This window comes from Fomitopsis serialis (assembly GCF_022376445.1).
Source record: "Fomitopsis serialis strain Sig1Antser10 chromosome Unknown B0H18scaffold_28, whole genome shotgun sequence".
Lineage (NCBI taxonomy): Eukaryota > Fungi > Basidiomycota > Agaricomycetes > Polyporales > Fomitopsidaceae > Fomitopsis > Fomitopsis serialis.
This window is the reverse complement of record NW_025954988.1, coordinates 1-17915: the sequence shown is the minus strand read 5'-3', so window position 1 is coordinate 17915 and position 17915 is coordinate 1. Positions and strand designations below refer to the sequence as shown.

Genomic DNA, 17915 nt, shown 5'->3' with positions numbered 1-17915 from the left:
GTGTGGGGAGGTTGGTAGCCTCACCGTGGCCACGCCTCGCAGACTTTCCGCCGATCCGCTGCGTCATTCTTGATCAGGTCGAATAGAGTTCGCGTTCTGGGATATCAATCTTCGCTGGAATCGCTGAGGCGAGCAATCGGGCGCCAAGCTGGGTCTGGCTAGCAGGAGAGGGGAGCTAGCTTGATATGGACATCGTCCACTGAAAACGATGTCCGCGAAGGCCACGCCGCAGACAAATACCGTGCCGGCCGTGCACCCACTATTCCGTCCTCGGCCGGGCGCCTCTGCCATGTAGAACCTCCCGCAGGGCGCCAGAGGCAGCTCAGCCCCCGTCCCGTTCCTAGTCGAGCCATCGGGAGGACACGATAATCAAGAGGCTGGACACACACCGACCCCCCTGCCGGCGGTTGAGCCCAGTCACAAGGTCAATCTATTCCCGAACATGTGAGGACACGCGAACTTTCCGTTGACAGGATATGTACACCAAGAGGCGAAGCGGACTTCGAGTTCGAGACCCTCCTTGTGGCGGCCTCCGTCCCACGCTTCCTGCGCTTACCCACACCGGCTTCAGGTGCCTCCTCACCGATAAACGTGGTCCGCTGCGACAGGCGGGTCATCAGCCCGCGCTTTCTCACATGATGGACACGATGGGAATGAGCGCACCTTGCAGGTTAGCCGCAATCTCTGCTTCCGCCGCATCGCCGTTCGCAAGGAGCTTTTCTTTGTTGTACATCAGCTCTTCGCGAGTCTCGGTCGAGTACTCCTGGTTTTGAGCTTAAAAGTCCAGAGCGCATCGGGCAGGTGTCCGGCGAGACGATGGAGGGGAATGATGAAGGGGGGGACAGTGCATTAGCGACAGGGTACGATAGGTGACAGGAAGCTAGGCGCACTCTCAACGATCGCGTCCACGGGACAAGCCTCCTGACAGAAGCCGCAGTAGATGCACTTCGTCATATCAATATCTGCGAACGCGATTAATTTCAACTGCCGCGAGTAACTTTGCGGTTATAAATGCTCATTACGCACCATATCGAGTAGTCCTCCTCGAGCCGTCCAATCGTGCCTCACTCTCGATGGTGATAGCCTGCGCCGGGCAGATGGCCTCGCAGAGCTTGCAGGCTGGTCCCCAGACGTGGATGTGAGTCGGGATACGAAGCGGGCAGCGGAGCCAAACTGACCAATACACCGCTCTTCACCGCTCGGGTACCTTCTCAGAGCATGCTCTCCACGGAAGCGAGGAGACAGGGGCCCCTTCTCGAATGGGTACATAATCGTGTATGGTGGCCTGAAGAACTGCTCCAAAACGATCCACATGCCTGGGCAGAGGGTTCAGCGCAGACCAAGAGACCATGAGCTCATATATGACGCACCTCTAATAATCTCGGTGAAGAAGAAGAGGTGGACGGCTTTGTCAATTGCACTCGGGCCGTCCTTGTATGGGTCGAAGTCCTTCCCCGGCTCGTCAGCAGCAGACAGCATTGCGGTCTTGGTGCCCGGTGAGCGAGGCGCAACTGGGTCGGGCAGGTAGTCGCCAGGCTCCGTTCGCTTCAGGTTCGGGTCCACAGCATGGCGGCAGGGTGAAGTAGAAATAAGACGACGGGCCAGCAGCGCAGAGGTGCGCGGGGTAGCAACGCGGGTCGCGACTATGCGCGCGGAGGGACCGGCGGCCGCGAGAGCGCGAAGAACAGGCATGGGCATGGGCAAAGATGGTGGTGGTCGACTGCGAGGGCAGCGACGAGGGTCGGTCAGCGATGTGTTCGGCGGCGACGGGGCAAGTCGACGCCAGGCTGGAGTTAGACGCCCTCGCTCGGCAGCCGGGTTCTGCCGGGATATGACGCCGTCCAATCACCGCGCCAGGATCTCTCATTTTACGGCCGACTCTCCGTCCACCATGTCTGCAACAAAGTCAAGTCCAAGTCCAAGTCTGCTCCCCCCACTACTCAGGGTACGCGTAGCTCGAGCTCTGTCCACTTACCTCGTGCTGATGCTGGCTAGAGATCCAACAAAATTACAACCGATTGCAGAATGATCTCCAAACACTGGCTAGCAAGATCGGCGAGTTAGAGCAGGAAGCAGAGGAGCATGGGTGCGTTGCTCCAGTTCAGTGTCAACGCACACTAATTTTTCCTGTCATAGACTCGTGCTGTCGACCTTAGATGAAGCACTCGCGGAGGAGCCGGATCGCAAATGCTTCCGGCTTGTAGGCGGCGTACTGGTGGAAAGGACCGTCAAGGATGTCGTGCCTGCGCTACAAACAAACAAGGAAGGGGTATGTGAACAAATGCTCTCGGTATGATACGAAACTAATGTGCACTAGATTCTGAAAGTGGTCTCCACTCTTGCTGAACAGTACAAAACCAGAGAGGATGAATTTGAATCCTTCAAGCGCGAGTACAACATCCGGCCTGCATCTGCGGCATGATCGCTCTGATGAAAGGAGACCCGATGTGCTCTCCATTTCTTTCAGCGCAGGTAGGTGCCCTCGTAGGCCGATGAACTTCGGATGGCCCTCATTTACTTTATGTAGCTGCGAATACGCGGGAAGTCTTAATAGCGTGTATGACCATGTTGCTTCTGTATCACTCATGCGATCCGTCGTTGTGAATTATAGCTTCGTCGAGACGATGATTCGGACTACCCATGTCAATGTCTCATACGGCTACGATTCATGTGCATTGTGCACACTAAGTTCAAGTTGATCAAACCACCTCATGAGTGTGCCCGTCTTACATAGGACTGAAGGAAGCCCTGTACAGTATGCTAAGTAGCTCCTCATGAGACGATGTCAAAGCGGTCGTCGAAGTGATTCAACACGAATGTGCTTCCGAAACCGCTACGGTCTTCGATATGGCAGCGCAGGCGCATCAAATCCGCAAGGGACGGAACCGGACCCACGTGGGCACTCGATCGCGTCTGTAGCAACGCGCGCACCCCAGCCCGCCATCTTTCTCACCACTTGCACCGGTTCCCGTTCTTCACTTCTGCCCCAAGGGCTAATTCTACTTGCACTTCCTGTCTTTCGGTTCCGACAGGCTTGCAGTCACTCGTTTTTCATGACACTCGCTCTCAACAATGATCTTCGCAATTGAGAAGTGCTTGTGGCTCGTCCTGCTGCTCGCAGTCTTTGTGGCGGCGGCTCCGACTCCGGCGGAATGTACGTGAAAAGCAGCGTATGTGGATGTGGATGGCAAAGCTGACTTACGCGCAGTTGGCATTACCAATCTGCTTCAGCCCGAGGCTGAATCGACCTCTCCCTTCGCGGTTTACGGTGCGGGTGTAAAACCTTTCGGCAACCTGGCGAATCCCTCGAAGGATGGCCAATTTTCCTCCGGAGACGACCCCTTCGCGGCCGTTTCAGAGACTACACCAGTGTTTCCGACAGGAAGCTCACCGAAGTCCGAAGAGAATGCGACGTCCGCCCATTTCAGCACTGCCGCAATATCATCGCAGACTCAGAGCGCCGGCGCGACAAGCGCGGTTCGGTCGGACACTTTTGTGAGCGACTCTACGACGCCTCCCGCGTCCGCTGCCTCCAAGGCACCCTCCAGCTCGGGTGAGTTTGTCGAAAAGTTGTGCGTTCTCGCATTCACTGAAACTATCAATTATCACAGTCCCTCCGTCATCGGTGACGTCTTTCGCGCCTACACAGTCGTCCTCTTTGGCCTCAGTGTCGTCCGGTAGCAGCGCGGCAGAATCGTCGGCCTCTGCGGTCTCGAACCAATCGGTCGGGACTAGTGCAGTAGCGTCAAGCTCAGCTGATCCGTCAATTTCGTCCGTCACAGCTACTTCGTCGGTGCTATCTACATTTGCTCCCGCGCCGTCGAGTTCGTCGTCGCAAGCCGCGAGTTCCGTTCCGTCGCCGTCATCGTCCGACACCTCCATTCCCTCCGGCTCGTCCTCGTCTTCTCCTTCTGTTACTGCTTCCGGTGCATCCTCTCTGGTATCATCATCTGCGTCGTCCGCGACGTCGTCTTCAGTGTCGAGCACTGCATCCTCATCCGCACCATCGCTGTCTGTATCATCTACCGTTGTCTCTACCTCACTCTCTCAATCTGTCTCGGCTGTATCCTCGTCTGTGTCAGCAACATCCTCCGTCTCCGCGTCCAGTTCAGCCTCTACGTCACTTGCTTCTTCATCAGCCGTGCTGACTTCCTCTGGAACCATCGCCTCGTTGTCGGCTTCTGCGTCGGCGTCGACGTCGGACACAGTAACAGCTGTATCTTCGTCAATTACGCAGACGTCTTCGGTAGGCAATTCGACTGCACCATCGTCCTCGGTTCCTGCATCCTCGGCTTCTTCGTCATTCACGTCCTCGTCGGGAGGCAACGCCACGGCTTCCAGTTCTATTGCAACATCATCTGTGACTTCTGTCGTTGCTACTTCCTCATCCATTTCGACGGGCAACGCGACTGCTTCTCGCACCGTTCTATCTACGACAGGAACACCCACGACCTCCTCGTCCGCGTCATCTCCGACTGCAACAACCGGCCCGTCGGAGATTGCAGCCTACCTGGATGCGCACAATTCCTACCGTGCCGAGTACGACGCCGCCGCCCTCACGTGGTCTACCGAACTGCAGGCGGCCGCGCAGGGCTATGCCGACAGCTGCCAGTTCGCGAACCCCGCTGGCGCGCTGGGTGCTGTGGGCACGAACCTTGCGGCGGGCACGGGAATGTTTGACCCGACGGCGGCTGTGACGCTGTTCATGAGCGATGCGTCCACGTACGATCCGGGGAATCCGACGTTCTCGCACTTCACGCAGGTCGTGTGGAAGAACACGACGGAGCTGGGGTGCGCCGCGGCTGTGTGCGATAGTATATTCGACGAGCCGGCGACGTATCATGTCTGTGTGTACGCGCCGACTGGTAACGTCATTGGGCAGGCGCAGTAAGTACTCAGTACCAATGCTGTTGCCTCAGATGCTAATCCTTCACCCATTAGGTTCAACGTGCAAGCTTAGTGACAGGATACTGGTTTACGTCTTTCACCCTCTCTGTGTGCCGCAAGTCGGCTAATCTCTGGTTTGGTTCCATTTGCTTGTGATCCTCCCTCCTCCGAGTCTGCTCTCTTAGTCTACTCAGATCCGTCACCTCGCAAGAGGCTAGGCAGCACGGGTGTTTCAGTTGCTTTTTGGGCTGTTGGATGTCATCTGAATTTGTCGCTATTGGGATGTATTGTATACTATCTCATGTATCCATTATTGGTACCCATCGCGTCCCGAATGACCGTCTTGCGAGCCATGGTATGTAGGCAACACGCGGGCACGTGCATTCACGGACGCGTCTGTGGCGGGGCGCGATCCAATCTGGATCGGAGCGCGAATCTGGAGTATGTAAGACGTAATGGCGGCTCGTATAGACAACTTTCACCATCGGTCCTTGCTGCAGCCAACAATTCGTCTTTATATTCTCGCTTGGGGATGCCTTGATATTTTTACTGTACTGTGGAAGAAGCAGCTCACTATAAGGTCACCCTAAACGCAATGGCGTCGACATTCCAGGGCTCTCCGAGCCAGTTGCAGCAATTACCCTTGTCTACTCAGTCAAAGATCCGGTCAACTCAGATCCTCACATCCCTGCCTCAAATCATATCTGAGCTTGTCCAAAACTCACTTGATGCTGGTTCGTCGCATATTGACGTTGGCGTAGACTGCGAAGACTGGGCATGTTGGGTCCGTGATGACGGAAGCGGCATTGGGAGAGACGACTTCGATGCGCTAGCAAGTGGTGGTCAAGCCGTCCGGTATAGTATGTGAAGCCAGCCCCATTGCATTGATAGACTACTGAGAGAACGTAGGTACGTCGAAAGCGTACTCACCCGCGTCGTTAGATGAGGTTTCCACATTCGGCTTCAGAGGCGAAGGTACGAGTTTCTTTACGCTATCCTACAAGAGCGTGATTTCATAGCTGATGCAAACAGCGCTCGCGTCTGCTGCCGACGTATCGTGCTTGGAGATATCATCTAGAACAGCACGGTCTAGGGAAAGTTGGTCCGTTATTCTGAAGGTATATATCGGAGACTTTTAGGGTCTCTCATCGACGCAACACTGAATTCTTGCGTAAAGGAAGGTGCGACACTATATCACGGCCCATCGCTGAGATGGCGAAGAGAGTCTCCGGGCACGGTTGTCTCCGTGCGCGACGCATTTTATAATGTACGTCGTTGGTCCCGACACTGACTTACCTCGAGTCGGTGCTCAGCCTTGGATTGTATGCGTTCATTTCAGCTTCCAGTCCGTAGACGTTCCCACCCGTCAACTGCCAGGACACTGGATTCATACGGCGAGATATCGAGACATTCGCTTTAATGTTCCCGGACGTACACTTCTCCGTGGAGAACGTCCATAAAACCAGGCATGGCACGAGTGGATCGGGTAAAGTAATGATCGTGCCTAAGGTACCCTGTGTCTTGTTGACATCGAGGAGGTTAAATTGAAAGTCATCAGACAGGTTCGACAGTAGCGACTTTTCGTCATCTGTACGGCCGCGCCTTGGCAGAGGCAAGTGCTTACGCCCATCCCCCATTCGAGCTCCCGTTGAGCTGTGTCGTGTAGCATGTAGAAGAGCTTCATGAACAAATGGAAGACATGAGGTTGGAAGGTTTCCTCAGCCTGGACGGGTCACCCTCAAAGGTGGGCGCAGCACACTGCAACGCAAGATACAGCGCTGACAAGTCGGATCATCAGACATATCAGTACTTATGTAGGTGTCCATACGCATGCACCCTCATCGCAAATGACGCAAATCTTCGTCAACTCGCTTAGACATAAACAGACACCTCATGTCGCCTTGTGACTTGCATCGCGTCATTGAGAGCAAGTTCTCCAGAAGCACTTTCTCGAAGCATGTAAGCATGACTGTGGTGTATATAGTAACTCTATTTCACAGCAATCTTCCAGGCATTTGACGAGGAAGGAGAAATGAGCCAGCCCCGATCTGGTAAGTGTATCTGTTGTTGCAGTCATAGCGAGTCGGAACATGAAGAGATGATTAGGTACACGACGTTCGCCACGCAAGTCTGAGAAGAAACCCGTCTATGTGTTGAACTTGACGATTCCGCCACGACAAGTAGACAACTGCCTCGAGCCAGCCAAGGCGGCAGTGCATCTACAGGTATGTGTATCTCTCCCCATTCCTAAATACTTGACTTGACCCCAGCAGAGCAGCGAAGCGGTCTCTGCCTTTTTGTCCTCTGTTGTCGAAGTCTTTCTAGTCCGACATGGTTTCCTCCACCCGACGATACCTAAGCCACGTCAGGCCCGAGAGTACACCAACAGTCCTACGCCTAAGAAGAGAAGAGTGTTGCGGTCCTACGACAAGCATATCGATATGCCAGAGGTAGCCGGGTCTTCGAAGGACGTTAAAGTCCGCAGTAACAATCACCCTCGAAGAGCCTCACCGCTTGTCTTGGTGCCCACTGCTGACACCGGTGATGCTGTCGATGTTCCGGAGACCATGTGGACAGACCCCGCAAATGGCGAAACGTTCATCGTTGACACGCGCACTGGCAACTCGTATCCCTTGCATTCACGCACGGCGGAAGAGAGCGGCGAAGGATCACAGGGAAGAAGAATAGTCCGGACGACTGGCCGCCGGGGGTTGACGCAAAGAAATGCCGGAATGGATCAGAAGCGCTCTCGAGGTAGGTATTCCTCTACATATACGATGTATATTCTATCTGATGCGCTCGTAGACGAATGATTCCTACGCTCGATTGGAACCGCAGATACCCGCTGTCTCACTGTCGACTGCCTTCGTCGAAGATGTGCAGAACTGGCAGTCATTATCGCAGCCCAGACACCCTCTGTGGCGCGGAGGCAAGCGGCGTATCTATGACGGTCTGTCCCACGCGGGTCATCCGCATGCATCGCAGAGTCGCCCGGTAGATTCAGCAGAGACGATCTGTCAAATGCCGAGGTACTTGGTCAGGTCGACAAGAAGTTCATCGCCTGCGTTCTTCATACAGATGTTGATACCGCCGTTGACGAAGAAGTGAGCCCAACGTCGGGGCCATCCAGAGGAAAAGTGCTTGTTCTCATTGACCAACATGCGGCGGATGAGCGAGTCCGTGTAGAACATTTTCTACAGGAGCTGTGTCTCGGGTACCTGCAGCATGCGCCTCCCCAGACGCTGACTATCCTGATAAGTCGACGCCACAGGCAGTAGGCGTGCGCACTCGGGTACTTCAGCCTCCTACCCCGGTCCTCCTCACTCGACGTGAGGTGGACGGATACGTAACGAAGAGGTCCGAGAAGCGTTCCGACGTTGGGGTATCACCTTCTCGGCCAACGACGATCCTGGTGCCGGAGGTGCGGGACAAGACGCCGCAATTCCTATCTTGAGGATGAGATGGTAGCGGGAGTGGGTACTCGCAAATTAACGTGGACACTGTACCGGAACTGCTCGGGGACAAGGTAAAGTTTGCAACCCTTGATTTTCGCACACGGTCTTTTGACGGCCTCAATATAGCTTCTCGCTGGTGATGAACTTCGGGATCTCGTCAAGGGCTACATAGCCAAGCTAGACACGGAAGGGGCGCCGACGTCGACACCTGCGTTCCGCGCGATGGACCGTGAGGACGAGGAGCCAACGACAACATGTGGTGGCAGAAGGCGATGCGGTGGTGTCCCCACGAGCTGCACGAGCTGGTCAACTCCAAAGCTTGTCGAGGTATGAACCAAAGCTGATCGACCCTCGTGGCACCCAGAATTGACTGTATATCTCACTCAGGAGCTAGCATGTTCAACGACACCTTGACCCACGCACAGTGCACTCGCCTTGTCCATCAACTGGCACAGACCGCACTTCCGTTCCAGTGTGCGCATGGAAGGCGAGGGTTCCTTTTCTCATAACTTTGCATGCGCTCACTCATTTCGTCGTTCAGGCCGTCTCTTGTGCCTCTGACTGAGATCGGTTCTAGCCAGGATGGAGCTGGCCGAAATGTACAAGGGAGCGTACGTGCAAGGGTCATAGACTGGGCGGCGTATGTGCAATAGCTCCGAACGGAGCGGTGTATAAGACATACGAAGGTCTCGACGCCGATCCTTTTTCATCGTCAGTGGAACAAGTCTTCAGACTCTGCATGATCAATGGCGGCTGCGACCATGGCCAGATGCTAGGGCACAAATGTGCGTGGTCAGAGCGTATAGCAGGACATGCTTGTACATGACCGCGGGTCAGACTGAGTCCCCCGACACACCCTCAGGGTTGATTAGGGACTGCTGGGGAGCACACGAAGAGACCAATGAAAGACCGCGCTGGAAGTAAGCGCTACAAATAAAGCGATGTATAATGGACACCATAAGTAATCATACACACAGATCGCGAAGTTCTACATTGGCTAAGAAAGTGTCGTGTACATAGTCCGGCACATCCGAGCAGTGTGCTCTAGAGACAGGATCCTCCGTCGTAACAGTGCGCGCATGAGTAGCCTGTGTCGTCGATCGTCTCCCTTCCCAGAGTAATGATGTCGGCACGCCCCGCCTTACCACTTCCCAAGAAGCTTCACATCCGCGCTCGTCTCCCGCCCCAGAACCAGCTCCGCCACCACCATCCCCGTCCCCAGCGACATGCTGATCCCCCACGGCCCATGCCCCGCCGCGACGTACACCCCGCCGGGCACGCCCGCGCCCGCCTTCGCGCGCGGCACGACGCCGCTCCCCAGCTTCTCCCCGTCCACCCTCGCAATGATCGGCTTCCTGCTCGGCGTCACCGGCCGGAAACACACGCCCGAGTCGATCACCTCGATGTCCTCCCCGCAGAGCTCGCGCCCGACCGCGAGCATGCGCTCGATCGCGTCCGGCTCCGGCTGCGCGTCCATCGGGTCCGCGGGCAGCGCGAGCTCCGCGTCGTTCAGCCCGCCGATCCAGAGCTCGCGCCCGACGCGCGTGAAGAGCTCCGGGCTGAACCCGCTCGGGTCCGACGTGAAGATCGCGTGGCACGGCCCCGCGTACGGCGGCGCGGGCTGCCAGTGGCGCGAGCGCACGCGCAGGCTGAACCCCGCGTGGCGGTCGATCGGCGGCGGGCGCGGCGCGTCGGGGAAGAGCGTGGAGAACGCGGCGGGCGTCCAGCAGCCCGCGGCGACGACGAGGCTGTCGCACGGGACGTCGTAGCAGCCCGTGCGGATCGTGCGCCCGACGCTCGTCTTGGAGATGCAGGTGATCTCGAGCATGGTCTGCGAGGACGGGTCTTTGGCGTCGGCGTGGAAGAGGCGGGTCGCTTGGGCGGGGTGGTGGAGGCGGACGCCCATGGCGAGGCAGGAGTCGAGCAGGAATTCGCAGAGCTGGTGCGGGTTGCTATTCCGAAACGCCCAGAGTCAGTCCCGGTGAGCGCGGGCGATGCAGAAGAGACGAAGACGGCGCGCCAGCATGTCCCAGTTCGGCCCGCGACGATTGCGGCCGCGATCACACGAGACCAGCACACTCACCATTGGGCGGTCGTAGTCTTGTCGGAGATGGCCTGCACAGCATGTGGCTGCGTTCTCAGCCAGAACGGTTCGTCGAGCTTGGCTAGGTCGACAGCAGCGGGGTTGTCCTTCGCGAGCGCCGTCACTTCCGCGTCCGCGTTTGCCTGTGCGAGGTCGGCGGCTGCCTGCTCCTCTGCACCAGCACCGACGGGCCGCTGTTCTTCTGCTGCCTCCAGAGCCGTCGATGCGGCAGTAGCCTCGGCGATTCGCTGCTCGACGGCGACCAAGCGACTCTCGCCGGTCTCCATCCAGTCGTCGCCTCCAGCGCTCTTGTTCCTACTATGTCGCGGGGGAACCTCGGCCGCACTCGCCTGCCCTGCGGTGTAGCCGTTACCTGCGGCGCCGTCACGCACCTCCTGGTCGCCTTCAAGAGAGCGCTGTTCAGACCTGGGGGACACGGGTGACTCGAAGTCGGGTCCTGGTCAGACTCCGTGTCAGAGTCTCCTCTCACGCTCGAGTCGCGGTCAAGGGAGTACGAGATACTTGGTGAGTAGCCCCATCTCGCGCGGCCGTTGTTCTTCTCCGCGAGTTCTGCGTGCAGCCGGAACGAGAGATCGCCGAGCGGCGCCATGGCGGGTTGAACCAGTCCTTCGCGATGAAGCCGCCTGCCTTGCCCGACGCAGAAGAGAAAAGCTGTGGACAGTTTCTACAATGTGGATAGTGTGTTCCGTACCGCTCTCACGCGAGAGCTGAGCAAGATAGTAGGCTGTGGAAAGGCCGATGATGCCGCCGCCGAGGACGACGGTGTCGGGCATGGTAGCTGGCGTCGGCGGTCGGGCTGCCCGGACGTTGCGCAGTGTTGAGGTGTCCTGTGCGAGCGGTGTGCGGAGATGGAGGAGGACGGGCTGGCAGACAGGGGTGGTGCGCGAATCGGCGACATGATGAGGGACGAGATAAACTATTTATCCTCCGAAAAGAGAAAGGTCTGACGTAACGCCATCTGGGCGGTCGGTCACACGTCTCTCGCCCTGTGCGGCGAGTCTCGACGCCGTTCGATCGCTGCGACTATAGACCGCTCCCAACACAGACCGCGATAACGTACAATTGAATGCCTGCGTAACTTTACACGATGCCCAGCCATGTCCTTCCTTCACCCATCACCGCCCGCTACCGCTACCCGCCTGGATGCCACTCTTGCCCCGCGTGTCGATCGCGAACGAGCCCTTCGACTGGTTCGTCGTCGCCGTGCCGGACGAGACGGCCTTCCCAGTCTGCTCCCTGCCCTTCTCCAGAATCTGCTGCACGACGTCCGTGTCTACGTGCGTGCCAAAGTCGTTCTCGAGCTGCTGTCGTGACGGCGTGGAGAGCTTGCCCTGGTTTCCTTGGTTGGACCACAGCACCTGGAAGGCTGTCGACGAGCCGCGTCAGCGGCCATGGACGGGCCAGACTCTGAGCTAATGCGACGTACAGTCTACCACATCGACCAGAGGAATCGTGCTGCGGAAATGAGCCCGTGTCAGCGGGGCCAAAAGGATCTGAGGGAAGGATGCATTTACGTGTCTGGAACGCTAATGTCAGCGCACCATTCAAAGAGGCGAACCGAAAAATGCGTACCTCCTTCTTTCCACTTGCGGTACTGTGAAAGTACGCGCCGCTCATCACTATATGCGCCTCGAAGTCGACTGCAGAGCAACGTACCTCGTCGGGGTTGACCAGGATGACATATTCGTTGGTAGCCTCGCGCTCGGGCTGGTAGACAACCTTCGTCAGGGGCGAACCATGTTGTAGATGATGCAGGTGGTCGTAAGAAAGTGGAAGTGGTCGTGAAGAGAAGAATGCGCGTAGAGAGTTGGATCGATGGCGGTCGCGCGCCCGTATATGAAGGTCGAGTGACGCGGTGACGTCACTCATGTGTTTCACCGCCCGCAATCCTTGCTCCCGTTTTGGGGGGCGGTGATGTCAGCGGTCGCGTGCACGGGCCGACAGCGGCGCGATGAGCCACAGCGAGATCAGGCGAGATCCCGCAGGCTCGAGACCACTGCAGACTCGGACCCAACGCTCTGGCCATGTCAGAACGCGAAAGATCCAGGCTCGACAATGTAATCTACGTGGCAGCGTGCCTTCCGCTTTGTGGCGTGTTCCATATTAGCCAAGCGCGATATATAACATGGCTGGGACATGGAGCACGGACGCGCCGAAACGTAAGAGGGGAGCGTCCGAGTCATTAAGACGCCATTGTAGCTCTAGGGCTGCTGTCAATTCACTCATGCACGTCTTCCCATGTGAATTATGCATCAGCAGGTGCAACAAATCGACCACAGGCGGTCTGTGGGCGTTCCGCTTACCAGTAACGTGTTCATCTGCCAGCGGCCAGGCAGAACACGGTCACGTGCGGACGTGACGCGTGTAATTTACTGTACACTCTACATGTGCGGATCTATTGTACAATTACAAGAAAAACAAACCAGAAACAGCGGTGTAACACAGCTGTGCGACACCCTCCAGCCCGACAAGCGATCATCTCAAAGGACGGTCTCAGCATATTGCGTCAGGCCAAAACTTTCCAGCACCTTTGCTCCGTGCGACAGGAACAGCTCCCTGCCTCCGCCATACTCGACGTTGACCACTACCGCGCGCATCAGCACCACATCCCGTCGTGAGTCAAGACACAACCAGTCCACTCACCGCTCTGCGCCGCCTTCAGCCACCTCTTCGCCTGCACCACGTTTTTCACCTCCGCCCTATACCACACCGCTATCCTTAGCATCGCGAGCACGCCCCTCTCCACATCCATACACCTCGAGAGGTCAGTCACGTCCACCGGCAGCGTGTCCTTCTGCCTCCGCTTCAGGGCCGCCGCCGTGGTGTCGCGCCGCGTCGCGTCCGTCATGACGAACCCCTGGGACACGAGCGCCCGGACGGTCGTCTCCAAGGCCTCCGTCTGCGTCGCGACGTCCGCGCGGAGCTTCTCCCCGATCGAGTGGACCACCCGCGCGAGCGCCGGGCGGTGCGTCCCCCTCGCCTCCGCGTACGTCGCCCGTAGCGCCGCCTCGAACCCGCGCAGGCGGTCCATCGGCTCCTGGAACAGCGGGCCCGCCGTCAACCCACGGACCACCGCCTCCCGCCGCTTCAGCGCGTCCGCGCCGTCCGCCCTGTCCAGCACACAGAGCGTGCACTCACATTCCCAGCCCGCCGGGAAGTACCGCTGCAGCGCCTTCGCGCGCTCGTGGTACCCCTTGTCTGGGGAGACGTACGGCACCGTCACCTCCTCGCCCGCCCGGATCGGCGCGACGGCGCGCACGGCGAGGATGTCCCCGAACACCACCACCCGCGCGTTCCCCGCGCAGGAGTGGTTCAGGAGCGACGGCAGCAGGTGCAGCGCGTTGGGCGAGTGCCACATGTCGCCGTCCTCGGCATACTCGTAGCCGGCCAGATGGAGGGAGCACTGATCAAAGGAATTGTACAAGCAGATCGCCTCGAGACGGCCGACGTCGAGGTTGATGGTTGGCTCGAGGGGTTCCACGGGTCGCAGATCGAGACGCGAAGGGGGAGAGGTCACTGGAGGCAGCGGATAGTCCGGGCCTGCGTAGAGGTGCAAGACCTGCGCGTAGACGTCCGGGTTCCCGTAGATCGTCTGCGCCGCCTTGGCGATGTTGGCACATTGGGAGCGCGTCATGAAGCTGGAGGTCTTGCAGTTTAGGGCGGACCGCCACATGTCAGCGCGGAGGTCCCGCTCTGCCACCATTGAGATTGCCTTGGAGACCATCTTGTAGCATTGATTGAGCTGCTTCCGTAGAAGACTCCCTGAGTTAGGGTGACACGTACCAAGAGCTCCCCAGCAGCGATATCCTTCGTTGCCACAATACCTCGCCCGTGGCCGGGCACGTCCTTGACTTCCACGGGTCCAGTATAGTCTGCAGCATCCAATCTGCTATTTCGCTGGGACTCCTCAAACAGTTTCGCCCAGTCGTACTTCCCCGTCGAGCTCTCACGTAACCGATCTTCGCACCGGCGGATCCAACTCGCGTCTTCAGCGTTGTTGGTACTAGACCCCCGATGTTGCTGGAAGAGCTGCCTAGCGATTGCATAGTTGCGCCTACCGTACTCCGCACGCGCCGCGCGGAGGAGAGCTTTGTTCCGGAGCGCAGGGGGCAGTTCAGACGCGACCAGGACAGAGCGAGCATCATATAGGGCACCAGAGAAGAAGTCGAGGCGCATATACGCTTCTGCGCGGTTCAGCCGGAGTACCAGAGAGCCCGGGTTGATCTTGAGCCCCGAGAGTAAGCCAGAGCAGCAGGGAACCAGCGAGAGGCCTTGAAGTGCTCGTTCCCCTGCAGTCGCCAGTAGTCGTCGGTTTGCAGTGTCTCTAGAGGTTCCGGGAGACTCGTATACGTTGTTGTCTCGAAACGCGTACCGGGAAGCATCTGCCTGTACGGTGCGAGTGGCACGATATCAGTGGGCGATTCTACGCGGACGAGCGGCTTGTCGCTCTGTTGTGATGGCATTATGACCGGTTCTCGGACGAGGAGCACGGTACCTTTGGGGAATAGAATGTCGATGTCTTGCGGGGAGGCATCGAAGGTGGTCGGGTAGTTGTAGAAGGAAAAATCGAAGGTCTGTCCTTCCTCGTCTTCCACGACTGTCTGCATAGCGTAGAACGATGCTACACCAGAGTCAGCGGAGTGCAGGATCTAAACAGAAGGATTACACACTGCAGGGCGCGATGATACGGCATCGCAGAGAACGGCCCTATACAGAATATGTCAAACGAGGATTACGTGGACCGATCGATGTTTGCGTACAGTGGCGGGCCGACGCAGAAACATATCCGACAGCAGTACTGGAGCGAGGTCAGAGCATTCTAGGAGCAACATCGGTAGCGTGCGCACTTGGTTCCAGCTGATCCCATGGTGCTTTACTCGAGTGCTTCGAAAAGCCAGTCACCTTCACAATGGAACGAGATTGGCCCTTCTCCAGCTGCGTAGCGAACTGTTTCACTTGGTCCCTGCGCGCAGCAACCTGAGTCGCTATAAGATAGGTTCGCGGCGACGCCTTAGGTATTATGTACTGTGGACCGCCGCCACCGCCTTCAAACCACGCCTTGTATTCGACGGCCGCCACCGCTTGTTCCTCCGGCGACATCGACATCTTCAGCCGGAGCAGCCCGCCGTTGCCTTCCACGTACTTGCTGTCCTCTTCGTCGGTCGTGCCATCAGTGGGCGGGTTGAATTTGGTGCTCATTTCAGCCAGAACGTCGCCGATGGTCTCCGGGGTGGCGCCTAGGTCGGCGGCGAGGTTGATCATGTCTTCGAAGTTTACCGACTGCGAGTCGATACCATAGTCCTCGGGAACGAGGCCCATTTGCACCAGGTGCATCAGGTGCATAGCCAGCGCCATTGCGAGAGTGCGGTGTCAAGTCGATGGGCGAGGTCGATGGCGGTCAAGCCCTGCACGCCGCGGCTGCCTATATATGCATGCCTGCACGCGCAGAAGAAGACGCTTATCACGGTATGCACCCATCGCCTAGTTCGATCGCGGCAGCCACCGAGCGAGGAGAGTATTGTTCTCCACACCATGTCCCCCACACGACGCACAATAGAGCCAGAGTTTGTCTCTTATATGGGCCTCATGCCCTATAGTACACATACAGTACATGCCTCGGTGCTCCCACAGCGACCTTCACGCGCGAGCTAACCTGAGAGCTTCAAGTACCTGAGTCTCTTGGTACTTTCACAAATATGACGACGTACCTTCACAGCAAGCCTCACGCGTTGCCCGACAGCTCACGCACGCGACCAACCTCCTCTCCATCCGCCCGCACGATGCCCACCCCCTTCTCCTTCAACTGCGCAGCAGCCTTCTCCCAGCCCTCCTGCCCGCCAACGCTCCTCGTCGCCTCCTCAACCACATACGTCTTCCACCCCTCCTCCGCACAGTCCATCGCACTATGGAACACGCAGTAGTCCCCCGCCAGCCCCGTGACAAACACCTCCGTCACCTCATGCCCCCTCAGCAGATCCGCCAGCTCGCTCACCGCCGACGCGAGCGGCGGGTCGCGCAGCGGGCTCCGGAACGCAGAGTACATCTCCACGCGCGGATCCGTGCCCTTCAGCACGACGCGGTCGAGCCTGTCCGCGGCGAGCTCGCGCACGAGCGCGTTCCCCGGCGTGCCCGCGACACAGTGGTCCGGCCACAGCTGCGTCTCGTACGTCTCGCGCGCGTTCGCGGGGTTCGTGATCGTGGTGACGGACGTGTACGGCTCCGCGTCGGGCCCGTGGTTCGACGCGAAGCTGACGTGGTTCGGCGGGTGGTGGTCCTTCGTAGCGATTTTGAGGACGAAGGGAGGGCGAGGAGGTCGTTGATAACGGGGACGACCGCCCGCCCGTCGGGAACAGCGAGAGCACCGTTCTGAGCGCAGACTCGGCGTCAGTACGTCAGGCTGCTGGAGTCACAGAAAATGTTTGTACGCGTGGGCAAAAGTCCTCTTGGACGTCCACGATGAGGAGCGCAGGACGAAAGGCAGTCGCGGACATGGCAGACGGGAGATAAGGACTGAGATATTGAAAATATGCGCAGTCAAGTACGGAGCAGTGTGCACAGATGCTCCTCTGTCAGTGTCGATTATATGAGATGCGATGTAGCTATACATAGCTAGAGTTCTAAGATACAGCAAGTATAAACACAAAACAAGATGGCCTGCGACTCAGTATATAGGCATGCGAGCCGCGTCTCGCTATGATGCACCCGCCGTCTCCGCCCACTCCTTGCTGCCCATCTGCACAAGCCGAGAGCAACACCGCGCGAAGGCAAACAGCTCCTCGTCTCCGCTGAAGATCGAGCTTGAGATGACCATGTCGCCTGGCAAACCCTGCGATAGTGCGTGTTCAGCCCGAGGCTCCGCTGGACGTTTCCTAGCTATGCACTCACGAGATCATCCATCATCTGCCGCATCTGGTCCGACACAGCTCCGCTAGCATCGTTCGCGTCTTCCGTGAATATTTGAGCGATTGGTACCTCGGAAGTAACGAAAATCTTGGCCTTGCTCTCGTAACAAGCTACAATGTACCCTTCATCAACGCTGTCACTTGACGGGCAGGGGCAGGGGACCGCATACCATCAATGAAGGTGATGAACCTCCTCGCCTTGTCCTTCTGGCTCATACCCATCTTTGGCACGTCCAGAATGAATATCGTCTTGAAGTTCTTCACGATCTCCAGATAGTCCGCCGCGCTCAACGGCATCCCGCACAGCTCGTCGAAGCGAAACTTCGCCACCGTGCTCGAGCTCTCCGGCACGGTGATAGTGCGGCCCCACGTCGTGAGCTTGCGGTTGTGCTGCACGGGGTCGGACGGGTCGGAGGTGAGTGCCTTGAAGATCTTCTCGACTTCGGCTTCGTTCTCGGGCGTGAGCGGGTCGTAGTACACATGGAGAGCGTGCGGGGTATCCGCCGGTAGTCTGTGAGTTCGTCATGATCCGCCGGGCGCATGGGAGTTATTTCGAGGTTCACCTGT

General features: G+C 58.0%; 8 protein-coding genes across 8 annotated transcripts; 2 read left to right on the top strand and 6 right to left on the bottom strand.

The window, feature by feature from the left end:
- Nucleotides 1-219: 219 nt before the first annotated feature.
- On the bottom strand, nt 220-1482 carry B0H18DRAFT_1003507 (uncharacterized protein). Its single transcript, XM_048028431.1, has 5 exons — nt 1179-1482; nt 1027-1119; nt 891-962; nt 664-774; nt 220-599 (listed from the first exon to the last, which is right to left on the bottom strand). Exons 1-5 carry the CDS (start codon nt 1312-1314, stop codon nt 580-582), a joined length of 432 nt encoding a protein of 143 aa, XP_047894055.1. The 5' UTR covers nt 1315-1482; the 3' UTR covers nt 220-579.
- A 420-nt stretch (nt 1483-1902) lies between these two features.
- Nucleotides 1903-2422, top strand: B0H18DRAFT_875779 (Prefoldin beta-like protein; the record flags this gene model as incomplete). Its single annotated transcript, XM_048040448.1, has 4 exons — nt 1903-1945; nt 1996-2086; nt 2137-2269; nt 2318-2422. Coding segments are annotated over 4 exons (372 nt in total), but the record flags the coding sequence as incomplete, so codon positions are not given.
- A 420-nt stretch (nt 2423-2842) lies between these two features.
- On the top strand, nt 2843-9154 carry B0H18DRAFT_1104094 (uncharacterized protein). The gene is made up of 21 exons (XM_048032606.1): nt 2843-3154; nt 3209-3553; nt 3612-4887; nt 5251-5332; nt 5501-5621; nt 5649-5747; nt 5797-5862; nt 6027-6154; nt 6241-6396; nt 6446-6499; nt 6554-6631; nt 6686-6696; nt 6759-6846; nt 6899-6938; nt 6994-7112; nt 7161-7641; nt 7966-7991; nt 8159-8308; nt 8469-8669; nt 8730-8829; nt 8884-9154. Exons 1-20 carry the CDS (start codon nt 3073-3075, stop codon nt 8754-8756), a joined length of 3630 nt encoding a protein of 1209 aa, XP_047894053.1. The 5' UTR covers nt 2843-3072; the 3' UTR covers nt 8757-8829; nt 8884-9154.
- Nucleotides 9155-9483: 329 nt separating this feature from the next.
- Nucleotides 9484-11219, bottom strand: B0H18DRAFT_1084751 (FAD dependent oxidoreductase; the record flags this gene model as incomplete). Its single annotated transcript, XM_048031822.1, has 4 exons — nt 9484-10294; nt 10426-10673; nt 10814-11052; nt 11138-11219. The coding sequence occupies 4 exons, from the start codon at nt 11217-11219 to the stop codon at nt 9484-9486; spliced, it is 1380 nt and encodes a 459-aa protein (XP_047894052.1).
- Nucleotides 11220-11561: 342 nt separating this feature from the next.
- B0H18DRAFT_875702 (ribosome maturation protein) lies at nt 11562-12315 on the bottom strand (the record flags this gene model as incomplete). Its single annotated transcript, XM_048040441.1, has 4 exons — nt 11562-11812; nt 11873-11901; nt 11988-12040; nt 12103-12315. 4 exons carry the CDS (start codon nt 12313-12315, stop codon nt 11562-11564), a joined length of 546 nt encoding a protein of 181 aa, XP_047894051.1.
- Nucleotides 12316-12779: 464 nt separating this feature from the next.
- B0H18DRAFT_1003473 (uncharacterized protein) lies at nt 12780-15902 on the bottom strand. The gene is made up of 7 exons (XM_048028429.1): nt 15294-15902; nt 15207-15244; nt 15117-15153; nt 14789-15067; nt 14230-14717; nt 13090-14170; nt 12780-13030 (listed from the first exon to the last, which is right to left on the bottom strand). Exons 1-7 carry the CDS (start codon nt 15799-15801, stop codon nt 12927-12929), a joined length of 2535 nt encoding a protein of 844 aa, XP_047894050.1. The 5' UTR covers nt 15802-15902; the 3' UTR covers nt 12780-12926.
- Nucleotides 15903-16168: 266 nt separating this feature from the next.
- Nucleotides 16169-16937, bottom strand: B0H18DRAFT_1118493 (pyrazinamidase/nicotinamidase; the record flags this gene model as incomplete). The annotated part of the gene is made up of 3 exons (XM_048033800.1): nt 16169-16720; nt 16771-16812; nt 16872-16937. 3 exons carry the CDS (start codon nt 16935-16937, stop codon nt 16169-16171), a joined length of 660 nt encoding a protein of 219 aa, XP_047894049.1.
- A 200-nt stretch (nt 16938-17137) lies between these two features.
- Nucleotides 17138-17672, bottom strand: B0H18DRAFT_875795 (AFG1-like ATPase-domain-containing protein; the record flags this gene model as incomplete). The annotated part of the gene is made up of 3 exons (XM_048040450.1): nt 17138-17272; nt 17332-17459; nt 17519-17672. Coding segments are annotated over 3 exons (417 nt in total), but the record flags the coding sequence as incomplete, so codon positions are not given.
- Nucleotides 17673-17915: the final 243 nt, after the last annotated feature.